The sequence below is a fragment of the Odontomachus brunneus genome, unplaced genomic scaffold (genome assembly GCF_010583005.1).
Source record: "Odontomachus brunneus isolate Ranch 3 - 2012 unplaced genomic scaffold, Obru_v1 Obru_scaffold_187, whole genome shotgun sequence".
NCBI classification, from domain to species: domain Eukaryota; kingdom Metazoa; phylum Arthropoda; class Insecta; order Hymenoptera; family Formicidae; genus Odontomachus; species Odontomachus brunneus.
The window spans coordinates 290,349-307,537 of NW_022639637.1; the positions used below are offsets into that span (position 1 = coordinate 290,349).

The 17,189-nt window shown below is 31.8% G+C and overlaps 2 protein-coding genes and 1 pseudogene across 4 annotated transcripts in view; 1 reads left to right on the forward strand and 2 right to left on the reverse strand.

Annotated features, from left to right (window-relative positions):
* The first annotated feature begins 1,325 nt into the window (after positions 1 to 1,325).
* LOC116851696 lies at positions 1,326 to 2,188 on the forward strand. Its single transcript, XM_032831371.1, has 4 exons — positions 1,326 to 1,490; positions 1,588 to 1,730; positions 1,870 to 2,038; positions 2,116 to 2,188. The coding sequence occupies exons 1-4, from the start codon at positions 1,326 to 1,328 to the stop codon at positions 2,161 to 2,163; spliced, it is 525 nt and encodes a 174-aa protein (XP_032687262.1). The 3' UTR covers positions 2,164 to 2,188.
* Positions 2,189 to 2,873: 685 nt separating this feature from the next.
* LOC116851688 lies at positions 2,874 to 5,397 on the reverse strand (annotated as a pseudogene).
* A 5,154-nt stretch (positions 5,398 to 10,551) lies between these two features.
* The window catches only part of LOC116851674 (dual oxidase), a 143,335-nt gene continuing 136,697 nt past the window's right edge, over positions 10,552 to 17,189 (reverse strand). Inside the window, exons 16-21 of one of the 3 annotated variants that reach the window (XM_032831328.1) lie at positions 15,530 to 15,904; positions 15,178 to 15,395; positions 14,421 to 14,882; positions 13,796 to 13,951; positions 13,499 to 13,627; positions 10,552 to 10,850 (exon numbers count right to left, since the gene is read on the reverse strand). In XM_032831328.1, the coding sequence (XP_032687219.1) occupies positions 10,722 to 10,850; positions 13,499 to 13,627; positions 13,796 to 13,951; positions 14,421 to 14,882; positions 15,178 to 15,395; positions 15,530 to 15,904 (1,469 nt within the window). In that variant the 3' untranslated portion in view covers positions 10,552 to 10,721. The remainder of the gene's footprint in view (positions 10,851 to 13,498; positions 13,628 to 13,795; positions 13,952 to 14,420; positions 14,883 to 15,177; positions 15,396 to 15,529; positions 15,905 to 17,189) is intronic. The other 2 variants (XM_032831329.1, XM_032831330.1) reach the window with 2 other exon arrangements.

Genomic DNA, 17,189 nt, shown 5'->3' on the forward strand with positions numbered 1-17,189 from the left:
ACCCAGATAGCACGATGAATTCTTTAAGTGTTCCTAAAGTTTTCTCCTTTCCTGAATTGTACTTCCTTAGGAATTCGTGGAAGAATACTATAAGAATGTTTTAGAAAGTTACATGCACCATGATTGGAGTTCCTCAGAACTTCTTAGAGTATTTATATAGAATTATTTCAACTCAAAAAGATTTCTTCGAGTTTAATAGATTTTATTGCATTCACACGAAAGAAAGATCAGAAACTTTGGCCGGGGGTGATGCTCTTGTGTGTAAATGTCCATTTTTAATGTCATATGAGATGAAAACATCAGACTCGGCTGGGATCGAACACGTGTCTTCCGCTTGCTAGATAACCGCTCTTTCCACTGAGCTATTTAAAACTTCATGTTTGTGACATCTATATACCTAGTGAAAAATGATTCGTTGATTGACGTCAAAATGATATCAAATTGACGTCGGTTTGACGATTTCAACTATTTGATGTCATTTTGACGTCAATCAACAAATCATTTTTCGCTGGATATTATACTGTTATAACTGTTATACTGTTATATGTACTGTTCTAACTGAGCTTCAAATGTAAGTAAAGCGCACTTTCAAATATGTAATTCAAAATCCAAAAATAAATGGCTTTTAAATAATGCGATTGAGTTTGTTAGAACTATATATGAATTTTAGAAACATGAATACAAACTTAAGGATAAAAATATACTTCGCATAAATATATTTATTATTGATACAGGTGAAAATTTTATATATCAAAAGTTATTTTAACATCAATTCCCTCTCTTTGCCCTATTATATAAAACTATATAATTAATTCCACAAAATATAAATAACTGCGAATAACAATAAATTAAATAATTTATATGTAAATATGTAAATTAATTATTATACACTCACTGGCACGTACTGAATATAGGCGCAAAAAGTAATTGCTATAAACATTTGTAAGGGCTAAGGCAGATGAATGAGACATAAGTGTCATAGTCGTAGATGTAAAATAAAGCAGAGAAAAACGTAAACGTAAATCATGAAAGGCTATTAGTCTTACGCTTACGTTTTTCTCTGCCTTACTTTACGTCTACGACGCTTACGTTTCGTTCTCTGCCTTAGCCTTATTCCTCATGAATTCTAGTCAAATAGCGTTTTTCACTGGTCGCACTGGTGCGCACTGAGTGCACACTAGTCGAGAGCAGCATGTTTCACTGGACTTTTCGGTGCGCACGGAGGCGGTGCGCGCTGTTTCACTGGACAACTTGGTGCCGAGTTTTTGCATTTTAGTGCAGAAACTCGGCACGAGCTCCAAGAAACGGTGTCGGTCTAGTGCAATATGGCAGAGCAGCAAATTGATACGAGTTTAGCACTTCAACTGCTAGAAGTACTATCATCATCGTCGTCATCTAGCAGTAATGAAGATAAGTTTGTTAATGAATTACGAAAAATTCCTAAAATCAAACACTTTATTGACGTGGTGCATAATATTACGGATAAAGAGGTAAGTATATGTTCTATTGTATAAGTGTTATATTATATAGATTGTATTTATTTATGTAAAATAGGGAAATAATATGTACGATAATTATGTATTACAGTTCAAAAGTCATTTTCGCGTTTCAAGAACAACAGCCTACAAATTAATACAGGTTTATTCAATTTCACGATTCTATCCTTCCGATCGCACCCACGGAGGTAGTGAATCTATTTCTGCTGAATCGGATATATTATCATTTTTGTGGTAAGTCAATAATACATGCCCTAGTTTTATCGATGTATGACAAATATATTTATTATAACATAATATGCACATGCATACCCTGCCGCAAACATCTTAAAAAATGTGCATATATTAATATATCTCCATATATATATATTAGGTTTGCTGGAAATAAAGTGTGTCTCAGAGACGTCTCTCAAAGATTTGGGGTATGTCCTGCAACAACTTTTAGACAAAATGAACGAGTGGTAAATTTTTTAATTGATATGGCTCCAAAGATAATCAAGTTTCCTGAGATTAAGGAACACTCTGCAAACGAATTCTTACAAGTATGTTAATACAATGTTATATTTATATATTATGTTACATAAAGCATAAAGCATATGTCACTTTTGTAAGATTGCAGGTTTTCCTAACGTACTGGGCTGTATTGATGGTACATCAATTAAAGTGATAACACCAGCACATAAAAGAAGGCTCACTTATGTGAGTAGACATGATATTCCTTCAATTACTCTACAGGGTATATGCGATGCTAGTAAAAGATTTATTGACGTCTTTACTGGTGTTCCAGCAAAGATCCATGATTCACGTGTTTTAAAGCTGTCGGATATCAATGAAAATTTACCAGCAATATGTGAACGCAAATATCATTTATTAGGAGATGGAGCATACTCTATAAGAGAGTGGTTATTGATTCCCTATAGAGATTACGGAAATCTAACGGATAAACAACGCAAATTTAATAAACGGTTCTTTGCAACACGAGTATTGATTGAAAATGCATTCGGATTATTAAAAGGCCGTTTTCGACAACTCACGGAGTTACATCTTCACATCTTCACAGTATTGATAAAATATCAAAATTCATTATTTCTTGTTGTGTTCTACACAACTTATGTATTGATAACAATGATAATTTCGATTTTGAACTCCAAGTTATACATAATGTGGAAGAATTTAATGATGAAGTTCAAGGAGAGCAGGAAATTCTACTCCGCAGATTGGGCGAAATAAAAAGGGATGAATTATTGGAAGTACTGTTTCCGTAAAATAAAACGCAATACGATATACAAAAAATTATTTATTGTTTATTTATCTTTTGTACATAAAGAGAACTTTCTTAATATTCAGATTAAATAACAAATTGTAATGTACTGTTTATCTATGAAACATTTATATTATTTGTTGAACGTGCAACAGAATATATATTTTATTTTGAAACTTCAACAAAAAATTGCTTTCCGACTCATATTATAATTATATTAATCGCACGACTATAACGAATATCACAGAACTTAACAGATATTATAGAATTCTTGTAATGTTAAAATAAGGAATACTTTTAATTAATTTTAAGCACTGCGAGTTATCTCTAAAGAATTTAAATATTTATATATATTTAAGAGAAACGTAGAATAAAAATTAGTTTTAAAAAGAACGGTTAAAATATTGACTTTAGGAACCTCATAACACAACCTTTATATCTCAGGCAGAAATAATTAAACCATACACGTCGATTCAACGTCTATAGACATCGAATCGATGTCTATGAACCGATCATTTCTGCCTGGGATATTTATATGTAGTTAACATTTATATGTAGTCTTTCAAGTTTCATATTTTTTTCTTTCCTTTATCTTTACTCTGCTTCCTTCTTAGCGAACAGCTCACCTATTAGATTTAATTTTTCCTGATGTCGCCTTTCTTTTGCAGCTTCCTTATTTTCATAATATTCCCATCTTTTTTCCTGACTAGTCTTTCTAGACTTTTTTACCTCCGGCGAACTGTCAGTACAATCTGATATTGAGCTAGCCTTGTAGATTTCTCTCGACATTGGTGTAGCATCTAATTTGGGATATTTAACAGTTTTGGCACTTCGCAGAACCTCAGGTTCAATGCTGTCGTCTGAATGAGCAATTTTGCTCAACTGTTCTTCAAATGGTACTTCCTCTCTAGAACTACCAGATTTATTGTTATTCTCCACTGCCTTTTTTTTCCTCTTGAGAACAGTTATCGATTTTCAATCTGTATCGGACTTTTTGAAATGTTCAACATTTCTAGCATATCTTTTGATATTTGAAACCACATTTGTTTCTTTGTTTTAAATCTCTTCATAGGACCAATATTGGCCAAGTATGATTCCAATTTATCCAACATGAACAATGTTGACGAATCGTTCCAGAAATCTAAATAACATAATTTTCTATATATTGTAATTTTATATTTTGTAATTGTAACATTACAAATAATCAATGGCATATAATATCAATAAATCGAATTTCCTTTATAATAGCATAACAAACGTTTTATATTAAAGGTTTCTGAATATAAAAAATTACTAAGCTAAAAATCAATATGTATTTTGCATAATATGCTATTATAATATTGTATTGGTATTGCAATATCGAGCAATTTATATAAAGTATTAACATTGCTTTAATTAAATCAATTTACCGTAACTTCTGTCAATTTTTGTCACGTGCTCCTCCGATCCGAATTTTGAATGTGTACCTTCGTTTTCTTTATTATGCACATTTAATAACTGCCCTCGATCACTGTGGTCCACATTAACCAGGTTGGTATGGTATATCAAATTTTCTCTGTAATAAAACTTTTCTTGTAATAAAACTTTTCTCTGTAATAAAACACCTTCTTATTGTATCATTCTTTACTTTTTATTGATATGTACATTCCATTTGAATTACATAAGACTTCGATTATTTCAGCAAGAAAAAAAGTTAAGATTTTATAAAATTATTTTTAATTAATATCGAAATATTGATATCTAAAGTCGACATACAGTTGACTTCATTTTTACTTACTTCTTTTCAATTATCCGAAATAGTTCCTGAATTTCTTGATTTTCATCACCGTCAAATTTAAACAATTTATTTTTTAGCAGGAGTTCTATATACTGTTTACTGTAAATATCATCGTCTAACAGTAATCAGAGTAGACACATTTACTATTATTGTTTTTTCATTGTTCAAGTATATTTTTAAATAATTGAAATATGTTTCTCAAGCATGAAAGTATATATTTTTTCGTTAAAAAGTTATTACTTAAGCAACGAATATAGTCGGTATCATTTCCGTTGAAAAAGAGTTTGATCGAGATGTATCGAATTTTATTTTAAGAAAACCAAAATACATATACTAAATAACATTTATTAACCTTTTCAACGTTTTTATCTCATTTCAGTTTTCCTGCAATAAAATTCCAAATAAAAACATCTTTGTCAACACTCTACAAATAACCTCAAAATTCATACTTACTCATTAATTTATTATAAAGCTTTATTTCGCTTGATTGCAGTTTTAATGTCAATAATTTGTTATTAACTTTAAAATTTACTTCAAATTTTTCCATATTTGCACTACTGTGGTAGAACTATGTAAAAAATAGACGAAGAAATGGAAAGAAATTTCCTGTCTATACAATCACATGCAACGATTTGTCCTGCAACGATTCGTCGAGTTATCACTTTTTTGATACTCGATCGGCGTAGAGTGTTTAGCTAGGAGTACAAAAAACTCGCACTTTCAGAAACATCGTGCAGTGCCGGTGCGCACTCGTGCAATTTCGGTGCGCACTCAGTTCCTCCCAGTGAAAAACGCTAAAAGTGTTCTAGGAATTAAGTTGCGAAGTATTCGCTATAATGAAGTCCTAGGGAATATTTCAAGACGAACTTACTATGGTTAATTCTTCAAGAATTCTTCGGGTATACATTTTTATAATTCTATATCTATTCCTTAAAATGAATTCTCTAGGAACTTCTGTTCATCTTTATGTTATCTGGGAATACGTACTTCCCTATAATTATCTCCCCAAGCAACTCCCCGTCTTGAAAGGGTTAATCCAAGTTTAGAAAATCTTTTATACGAAAACATTTTGAATTAATTCCTATAATAGATTCTCCATATTTTATATTTACAAGGAAACCACACAAGTATCCGCCTCCGATTTTTATGAACTTGTAATATGTTTTACTTTAGATCAAAATAACAGATACGTTTCTTATTACATGTGTCTTTTCGCAAGTTTAGGGAGTGAAATACCCCTTTGAGGAAAATCGGTTTTTTTCATTTGAAGGGAATATAATGAAAACTGTAAGAGACAGAAACAAATATTTTGAATAAAAGTTGAATGGTTTGAAGAGTACTTTACAGAAACTATTTTAATAATTATAATAAGGAGAAGTAGTGGGGGAAAAATTAACAAAAATTTTTCTTTTAAATAATTTCTATAAAGTACTTTTCAGACCATTCAACTTTTATTCAAAATATTTTTTTCTATCTTTTATAGTTTTCATTATATTCCCTTCGAATAAAAAAACCGATTTTCTTCAAAGGGGTATTTCACCCCCTAAACTTGCAAAAGGGCACATATAATAAAAAACGTATCTGTTATTTTGATTTAATTAAAGTACAACATATTACAAGTCATGAAAATCGGAGATGGACACTTGTGTGAGCTTCCTTGTTAATATCTTAACCTTTCTACTGTGGAGAGTAAAATCACTAAGTAGGCCAAAAATGTGCAGGGGTTCTATAATCAAACGCATTTTCATCAAATTTTGCATATAATTATTTTTTGTATTGCTGAACACAAATCTGAGATCGAAATTAGAAAATTTAAAATGGCAGATCCAATATAGCAACAAGAAAATATCAAGAATTCAATAAATTAGCGAATTGCTTTAAAGCTTGGTAGAGAGTTTTCCGGGTTGCTAAAAACAAGTTTAAAGTCAAAAGTAGAAAACTAAAAATGGCAGATCCAATATGATGGATTAAAATGTCAAGAACTCCAAATAATTAAACATTTAAAATAAAAAAAAATTTAAAATTAAAAATGTAAGAAAATATACTACATAAAAACATAAGGAGTGTAAAATCCCACCTCCATGTGGTGCACTCTGGGACTGTGAATAAATTTTTAAGAATATTTACTAGCTAAATGCGAGGGTAAAAATATTATTATTTCGATTATTGCGCTATTTTAAATTAAACGAAATAAAATAGTATCATAATAAAATTGTTAAATGTTTGTTATCTGTAATTATTTGCCTATTATCAAAGAAGTCTTCAAAATGGATCTACCATCAAAAATTTTTTAATTTTGACCTCAAATTTGTATTCAGCGATCCTTAAAACTCTCTAGTGTCAAGTTTTGTGCAGGTCCGCTAATTTATTTAACTATTATTGAATTTTTTATCAGTACGTATAGATATACTCCAGAATTTGAGCTCACCTAGTCGAGTTCGTTTATAGACATACTCCACAGTGAAAGGGTTAATAAAACTTTTAACAAAATGAGAAAATGGAAGTTAATGTGAAACAATCTAAAAAGATCAAAATATATATAAAAAATAGACTCTTTGCGAGAGTTTATCGGTATACAGACTCTAATACTTTACATATTAGAAACGTATCTTCATCGTTTTTATTTCTTTTTCATACGGCAAGTTTATAATATTTACAATTTGAAAAAACCCATTAAATTCTTGGTAATTATGCATAATAATAGCGACCTCATAGATTTCAATCACCTTGACATATGCTGTCAAGGTCACTCTCCTGAGTAACGTGCAAAAAGTTTTAATTGTCGCTCATTGTTTGTTAAAAAGCTCGCCCGTATATACGTATGTATATATTGGATGTGAAAAAAAATTCGTGGCATTTTTTTTAGTAAAATTCAAGTGTTTTTCTTAGAGTATAAAAATCAATTTATTCAAACCAAATATATTCCATTATTTTCGATATTTTGCCATTTTTGGGGCAGAGCCATAATCTTATCGCGATAAAATTTCTGTGGTTTCTGGTCGAAAAACTGCTTCAAGTGATTTTTACAGGCCTCTTTTGAAGCCAGCTTTACATCATTAAAAGAGTTCTGCAGAGACCTAAACAAATAATAATCTGAGGGTACTATGTCAGAACTATACGGTGGATGCATTAAAACTTCTTAGCCAAGCTCTCACAATTTTTGCCGAGTCATCAAAGATGTGTGTGGACAAGCGTTGTCGTGATGGAAGACGACACCCCTCCTATTGATCAATTCTGGCTGCTTCCTCTCAATTGCTTGTTGTATATTCTTTATTGATCCCCAGTATGGGGTTAGAAAGTCTATATTACAGTTCTTCTCCACGCTACCCACACACACACACACGCCTCCGCACTCTACCTTTTACATCTAAACTTACATCTAATTCTTACAACTTACCTAACTCACATATCTAACTTAACCTAACGCGTGGACCTCCGTTTCCGTCTCTCTCCCTCTCTCTCTCCCTCCCTTCCTTCCTCCTATTTACTCATTCACTCAGACCTTTGTCCTCCACATCTCCAACCTTTTCATCAATTCCTCCCCTCCCTCCCCCAATATCTCCCTCACCGCCTTCACAACTTCATACTCCCCATACATCTCTCCCATATATGTTCCCAGCTCTCCACTTCACCCTCACATATCCTGCATCTCTTCTTCTCCTCCCCCTCCCAATACATACCCTCCCTTATCTCATTCCCCATTCTAAACCTAATCACTCTCCTCCATCTTTCTTCTGCTCACTCCTTTTCCAAGTATTCTGCTATCCTTTCTCCTTTCACAAACTGATACCCTTTATTGCTTCTTGACCCCCTAATCCTTTCCCATCTCTCTCTCCTCTAACTTCTCATATCCCTTCCCCTCTTCTTCTTCTATCCTCCATTCTCTCTCTTCCATAAACAATTTCCTATCTTTCTCTTAGCCCCCCACTATCTTGCTTTTTTTCCATCTCTCCCTCATTTCATCCTCACATCTCTCAATTGCTTGTTGTAATCTTTCCAGTTGTTCACAGTAAAGTTTGGAATTAATTGTTTGACCGGGCGGTAACAGCTCATAGTGAACGATTCCTTTCCAATCCCACCACACACACAACATCATTTTTTTCATCATCAATCCAGGTTTTGCGATTGCTTGCGCCTTCTTTCCTTCCTTTGTCCACGATATTTTCGAGTTTGATTGTCGTATATGACCCATTTTTCATCCATTTTTTACCCAGTTATCATTCTCTTCAGAAATGGCTCAATTTCATTCCGTATCAGTAGCGTATCGCAAATATTAATTCTGTCCATCATGTTTTTAACACTCAACTCGTGAGGAACCCAAACACTTTTATATCCAGCTTTGTGTAAATGATTCAAAACTGTTTTGTGGTCGATGCCTAGTTCCCTGGCAATCTCCACACTGCTCACATGCTTATCACGCTCAACTTTTTCATCGGACTTTTCGGTGATTGGTCGACCGGAGCGAGGTTCATCTTTGACATCGAAATTTCCAGTACGAAAGCGAGCGAACCATTTACGTGCTGCTGATTTTGATAGAGTATCTTCACCGTAAACCCTTATAGAAATATCATACTAAGAATCATTGATAATTACTTATTATCCAGTATTTTTAATACTAAAAATAAGAAATTATCAATGATTCTTAGTATGATATTTCTATAAGAAAACAGCACACATTTTTTCACAAGCTTGTCCAGCATTCTTGCTTTTATCATAATGATATTGCAAAATGTTGCGAATTTTTTCCTTATTTATCTCCATTTTCAAAATAAAATAACTTCTGATCCACTTTACCGATTTCAATCTTTTTCGGCTCAAATCAAAGGTTGAAATGTCACGCGTGTCTAGTGTTGTCGATGCGATTAGTAGTTACCGAGTGCTGAACATGTAATGTCATCTAGTGCCAAACGCCACGAACTTTTTCCCACATCCATTTTCCCTCCTTTTGAATTTTTCCCATTGCATATAGACGTTTGGAAACAGCCATCGGAGTAACATTTAATGTTGCAGACAATTCTTGGAGCGTTTGAGTAGAGTTTTCGTCCAATAATGCCTGCAAATCGGTGTCTTCAAACTTTTTCGGTTGGCCTGAGCGTTCTTTATCATTGACATCAAAATCACCACTCTTAAATCGCTGAAACCATAGGCATGTTCTTTCCGATGGAGAATAATTGCCATAAGCTTCGAAAAGCAATTTATGAGCTGCAGCTGCAGTTTTTTTCAAGTCAAAGTAATGAAGCAGCACATGTCGAAAAAACAACTTATCACGTTCCATATTTAATCAAAAGAAAAAATAGCACTGCTCGCTTAAATGAATCTCTTCGCACTGAATTTTATTGACAAATGTCTAACCTCTAAAATGCAGCCAGTTTCAGATGTCAAAATAAATTACACCTACAACTAACGTCATCTAACTGTGAGCCGCAGGAACTAAGTTTACCACCTAATAATAGGAACATACGCACCCTCTGTGAGCCCACCCTGTCGGGAGGGCGAGCAGCATGTGTGTGTGTGTGTGTGTATAGCAGGTATTTTGCTAGCTTACAAATTCGGTATTTTTGTATATACGGTGTCCAAAATTACTTTTATTTTATGCAACTTTATTTGTTAATAATTTTTAACAAACAACGAGTGACGGCTAAAATCTTCTGAAGGTTACTCAGGAGAATGACCTTAACAACATATCAAGGTGATTGAAATCTATGAAGTCGCCATTATTATGCATAATTATCGAAAGATTATTTTTTCTGAAGTACTTAGAGCTTCAACTACCAACCAACATAGTTTTAAAAAAATTTGGCGTTGGCAAGGACTCAGTGAGAAATGACTTATCGATCGACGTCAAATCGACGTCTTTTCGACGTCGATCAATAAATCATTTCTCACTGGGGAAAAGACTTTATCAACACAACTTTTTTACAAATTGTAATAAATTGTGAAAAAAAGAAGCGAGATCAAGTTTTTCATATTGAATTTAAAAGGGTAAAATAAAAAAAGAGAATAAACATTCTTTTCACTTGTTTATAAATAAGAAATATAATACTTGTTGCAATTTATAAATAATGAAAAACAACGCTTTATAACGCGCATAAATATATACATTATGTAATAAATCATCGAAATTCTTGCTATAAATTATCGTCGATTATTTTGATAAATTCATGCGAACGAGGAGCAGCATATTCGACTAGCCAAAATTCTCAAAGTGATGAATAAAGTATGGCAAGCGTCTACCCTTGTTGACTTCATCGCAAGCCGACATAACACTCTTCGTCAGAGGACGTGGTCCACAGCTGAATACTCCTATTTTGCTAACCTGTATAACAATAACAGTTGCTCAATGGATGTATGAAACTTTGAGGTCACATTATTTATACATAACCAGAGAGAAACGAATAAACGATGCTGTAATTCTTTAAATCTTCTTTAACCCAAGAATAGACATATAAATTTAACTAATGAATAGAAAAGCGAGAGAATGATAACAAATATTATGATTAAAATATATAATTAATAAATTATTTCCGGTTATATAATTACATAGGAAAAACATAAAAGTTTTTTTAGCAGAAAGAAGAATCACTATTTTATGTATTTCGATATGCTGAAACATAACCGAACCTAACATTTATAATAACATAGCACATTTTTTGTTAAAAACAGGCAAAAAAGCTCAAAATTAAATAATTTCATATTCAACGTAGAACATGCACATTGTGATTACATTTTCTTAGCTAACAAAAAATCATATATATGTGTTGAAACATACAAAATTTTTAATAAGTGAAATATTAAGTTATATGTACGGGGTACTTCATTTCCGTGAGTCTTCTTGTCTCTCACGTATAGAATATTAATGATATATAACATTAATAAAAAATATGGCCGTGTTTTGTATCAAGTGTGCGTATGAGCAAACGGGCTCGTAAGAACCTCAATTTAACACGGAAGCGGAATATGCGATCCTTAATTTTATTTTATCTTAACTTTTTATATGACTTCTTTATTTTTAAAAATAAGTCAATGTTGTGTGAATATACATAAAGCTGTTATAACGCAATATTTGATATTTTTGTTTGGTTTATTTTATAACATTTTTTATGTAGAAAATAAGTTAAAACAATATTCTATATATATATATATATATATATATATATATATATATATATATATATATTCTACGTCTTTATCTAAATTTATGTTTTCTGAAAATATATGTGAAATACCAGGTGTAGAAGTATGAAACCGGAATTCCCCTATAAATGGTGCCAGCGTTCAGTTTAGTGACCGTAAGACCGCTACTGCCGCGCTATTATATTCTCCTAACAGCTGACGAATATTGTCAACAAACATAACCCCAACTTTCATTCTCTAGTATATTTTTGTATAACCTTAAACATGTCACGTTTCGAGCCTACTAACTATGATTTGCGGACAGCATTGATTTTCTGTTATCATTTAAAGAAAACTGCTGCAGAATCACATCGAATGCTTGTCGAAGCTTACGGTGAATATGCTCTTGGTAAATCTCAGTGTTTCGAGTGGTTTAAAAAATTCAAAAGTGGTGATTTTGACGTGAGGAACGAAGAACTATGAACTATGAACTATGAACTATGAACTGCTGAAACCTGGTCAAACCGTCAATACTAATCGCTACCAACAACAAATGATCGATTTAAATCGAACATTGACTAAAAAACGACCAGAATATGCAAAAAGGCAACACAATGTCATTTTGCTCCATGATAATGCCCCATCACATACAGCAAAACGGGTCAAGGAAACGATCGAGTCGTTCAGTTGGGAATTACTACCGCATGCGGCTTATTCTCCAGACTTGGCTCCGTCCGATTATCACCTGTTCGCATCGCTAGGACACGCTCTCGCTAACCAACGCTTCGATTCGTATGAAAATGTGGAAAAATGGCTAGATAACTGGTTCGCTTCAAAAGATGAAAAGTTTTTTTGGCACGGCATTCATAAACTGCCAGAGAGGTGGGAAAAATGTGTTCAAAACAGTGGAAATTATTTTGAATAAAGTATTATTTATCACTTTCGAACAACAGACGTCTTATTTGTATAAAAAAATTCCGGTTTCATACTTCTACACCTGGTATTTTATACAGAAATATTGTTTTTTAATATGATTCTGTTTATGTAGGGAAATACGTGCATTATTTTTACTTGGCTACTTGATATCACTCTTTTTGATAAGAAAATAGAAATTTAAACAACAATATTTTTTATTAGCGTTTTTGAATGTGTTATGTTACAAATAAAACATTTTTTATAGGAGCATTTACTTTTGTATAATTTAACTCGTGCGAGTAAGCTGTGAATTTGACGTCTTTTTTACTTTTTTTAAGAAAAAAGGAAAGTTGAAAAAAGGTATGATCTTACGTATTTCTTATACGTAAGAGGCAAGGGGATTTACGGAAACGAAGCATTTTGTACGTGGGAGTCAAGGGAATTGACAGAAATGAAGCATCCTGTCCATATAACTTGATATCTCACTTATTTTGTATGTTTTAATAGATAAATGATGTACATAATTATTATTTTTAAGTTAAATAAATTTAAACATAGCGTCCCATGTAGAGTATGAAAAATATTTAATTTTGAGCCTCTTTTCTTGACTTATTATAACAAAAATTTTACGTGCTACATTATTTTAAAAAACATTTCGTTTTAGTATGTCGAAATATTGAATAATACAATACATAAAAAATAATGATTTTTCTTTTTAGTAAAAATACTTTTTTATGGTCTTATGTTATTAAAACACTTTTAATTATCAGAATATTTTCTCTATCAGTTAGTAATTTATTATGATTCATATATGAACGTGCCACAATATCTAATAGTTAAAGTCAGGGAGTACTTATTCCCGAATTAATGCTTTCATAATCTTAATAATTAATTACTAATCTTACTAATTAATTACTTAATTATTAATCGACATACATAGCTGTGTTTCTTTTGAACAAACTTCAGGATCGACGTCATATCTGGTCGACCAAAGTGATTAATGGCTTTAAGTCCAGTAAATATACTTTTCTTTGATAGCCTCTGGAAGTGATTCTCACATATATACTACACATGTGAAATAAAATATAGATAATTAATTAAAACATTATCAAGGATATTATATGCGATAATTAGATAATAGCATATTATATATAATACTACTTATATATAATACTACTTATATATAATACTATATCATCAATCTTCTGTAAATGTCAATATGATTTCACTTACCAGCATGGTAGTACGCAAATCAAACTTGTGAAAGAATTGCGTAATAAATATGTGGATTTCAAGTACATCTGTAACATCTTTTCTCTCAACATCTCTGAGAACGTCAATAAACCATTCAAAATGTTTATGAGATGGACAAATCCATAGAAAATAAACCTATGAATGAAAAATAAATGACATTATTATATCATTTTAAAAAGTAACAGAAATTATGCATTTATTATGCAAAATATTGAATTTAACATATTATGTTAGGATATTTCGAATAAGTGTGTTTCATTTTTGAGTACGAATACGATGAAATTTTAAGTACTAAAATAAACATTGTCTTATTACACGTAAATTTTTCAATGAAAAATTTTCTCACTAATATTTATAAACCGCATAAATGTAAAATTTTTAATGTTTAAATTTATCGTTGAATCTGAAAAGATTTGTAACTATATAGAAGAATCTTTATAAATTCTTTATAATTATCTTTAGGATAAAATCTCTCTCTTTCTCTCTCTCTCTCATATACGCGCGCGCAAATACACACTTAAAACTTAATATATACTTAAAACTTAATATATACAACATAACATTTTTTTTTTAATGGTTTTTGTTTTATGTTATTCTATCTTACCTTTTTACACGCTACACCGGAATATCTGTTAGTGGATGTTCCAAACACGAGATCATTGAGCATAGAAGCGTAAGGAGTGACCCCGATACCTCCTCCGACCATCACCGCAACTTCGAACTTATACCAATCTTGATTTCCGCCCCCAAATGGACCCTCTATACGTATTTTTGGATGCTCGTCTTCCGGATTATAATTACAAGGATCGAAATAATTTCGCAGTTTCCATGTCCACGGACCCTGAGCTTTGATGTGACATGACAAAAAATTTTCGTGCGGTGCTGAAGTCAATGTGAAGGAGTGAAATTCGTTAGATCTGAAGACGGTGCAAGCAAGACGCACCCATTGGCCCGACAAATATTTTAAATTTGGAGGTCTATAGAATTTGATTTTTAGTACATCCGAGGGCAATAATTCGGTTTCGATGATATCCAGAGCCATATATTTAGTTCGCAGACTTACGACCTGTGAACAACAATAAGCATCGACAAGTTGCACATGGTATTATACTTCTCATATTGCTTCATAATACCAGATATCAAACTATTTTAAATAACAACTAAATAGGATTTGCTAACTCTTAATAAATATCGCATAGTTGTCATATACAGGATTTGTTACATCAGCTTGTCGCATGCATAACTAATTTATAATCTTATATATTATCACGGATATGCCTTATGTGTGAATGCAAAAAATTGAAAGTACTGTTTTTTAATACTATGCTATTTTTGAAATGTAAATATTAATAAAACATTACTTTATCTAGGGCGTAAATAATCGCTGGGCCAACGAAGAATATCCAAAATCGTGGTGAGCCTGTTAGACGAGCTAAGCCATGAATTAGGCACAACATGTATAGGACCACGTAGAGACTGTGCGTCGACCAAAAGAATTTATAAGCTTTTTGTCGTATGGTTGGATGTGCAAAGACAAAAATAATCGTCATGACAATGAAGAGAAGTATACCGGTTAAGCCTGCAACGAAAATGAAATAACATAATCATATAATTCACATTGGTAATAACAAATGCAGTTTTGAAACTTTTTGCTTGTGCAAATTCACAAACAGAAATTTATCTGCATTCGCAATTTTTCACAAAAGCACATACCAGTCACTGTTTGAAACAGCCAGTAAGAAATAGTAGGTCGTGCGTCGCTAGGGAAGCTGATTTCACTAGTGAGGCAACGAAGATGTGCTATCGGTTGCGTGGAAACGTGATAAAAGTTGACTATATGACCAACCGTATGCAGCACCGAGAAAAAAAGTGCCGTACATGCTGCGATCTTGTGGAATTGTATGTGCGCGTCTAACGGAATATACTGCTGAATTGAAAATTCTTTAAGTTTTGTCAATAAATTGCGCGACATTGTCAATAATAAAAGACTATAGCAAAACGACAATGCAGCTGCAGATCCTCTAGTTATAGCAATTCCTACGCCCATTATATGCCTCAAATCCGTATGTTCCGCCATGAAAGAATAATCTAAATAAAAAATACAAAATTTAAATTTACGGATAAGTAATCTAAATAAAAAATACAAAATTTAAATTTACGGATAAATATAAACAAGTACAGCATTTTCGAAAATAAAATGACTAAAAGAAAATTTTATGCGAATTCAGGTATCTATCAAAGAATCCAGAGAGAAAGAAATGCTGAACATAGCAAAACTGCTGCTTATTACTATCGGGAAGAGAATGCAATTAATGCGGAATTATTGCAGTATTGAGGAATAAATATTTTAATTAAATAATAAAAATAATGCGTAATAAATAATTATTTCTTAAAACAAACATATGTTAAATACATCTAGTTGTTGCAATATCGTCATAAAATTTATATTAAATTACACATAAAAAATGCCAACAAAAGTCTATGCAAAATGTCAACTGAGAAAGGATTACATCCACAAATAAATTAAGTAAAATATTAAATGCTCCAAAAACTAAACCAAATGTTTCATCATTCCGACCCTTTTCAATGCATTATACCGCTACGGATTTATCATTAATATAGAATACTAGAATTTCTGTACAGAACGGCATGAGAATGTGATTTCACGCAACACGCATGTCTAAAAGACATCATAAAAACGCCTTATATAAGACATCTTTATGATATTAATAAAAATCGGCTTTACTAAAAGCCACCTAAAAGGTGTCTTATTTCATGTAACTTTAAAACGTTACCAAAATGACGTCTTAAAAACATTTTACTTCAGGCGTCTTTAAAACATATTTAAAAGACATTTTAAAAACATCTTATTTCAGAAATCTTTAAGAGAAAGAGAGAGAGAGAGAGAGAGAGAGAGAGAGAGAGAGAGAGAGAGAGAGAGAGACGTTATAAAAAAATGTCTTAAGAGATGTTTGAAATAAGATGTCATTAAGACATTACCAAAAAAACGTCTTAGACATCTATTGAATGATATTTTTAAGACTATTCAGTAAACGCTAAATATTCCTGAAATATTCCGTTACTATTTCAAACGTTCGGTATAACATTCCGTAAATGTACCGGAATAGTAAGAAATATTCACAGAATGTTCAAATAATCGTGAAATATTTAAAATATTCTATGAACACTATTTGTATGTGCAATAATTTTTTGTATGTTTTTATATGTTACATATATATTTTTAATTTAAATTGTCTTACATTTATGTACAAGATGTCTGACATATATATTTTTAATTTACATTGTCTTACATTTATATATATATATATATATATATATATGTCTTACATTAGCTCTGGTACGGTACGAGTCA

Bases quoted from the DNA above. Each gene is read 5' to 3' on its own strand.
- LOC116851696 (XM_032831371.1), top strand. From the start codon at position 1,326: ATGGCAGAGCAGCAAATTGATACGAGTTTAGCACTTCAACTGCTAGAA. The intron at 1,491-1,587 runs GTAAGTATATGT...TATGTATTACAG, and splicing joins ATAATATTACGGATAAAGAG to TTCAAAAGTCATTTTCGCGT. The intron at 1,731-1,869 runs GTAAGTCAATAA...TATATATATTAG, and splicing joins GATATATTATCATTTTTGTG to GTTTGCTGGAAATAAAGTGT.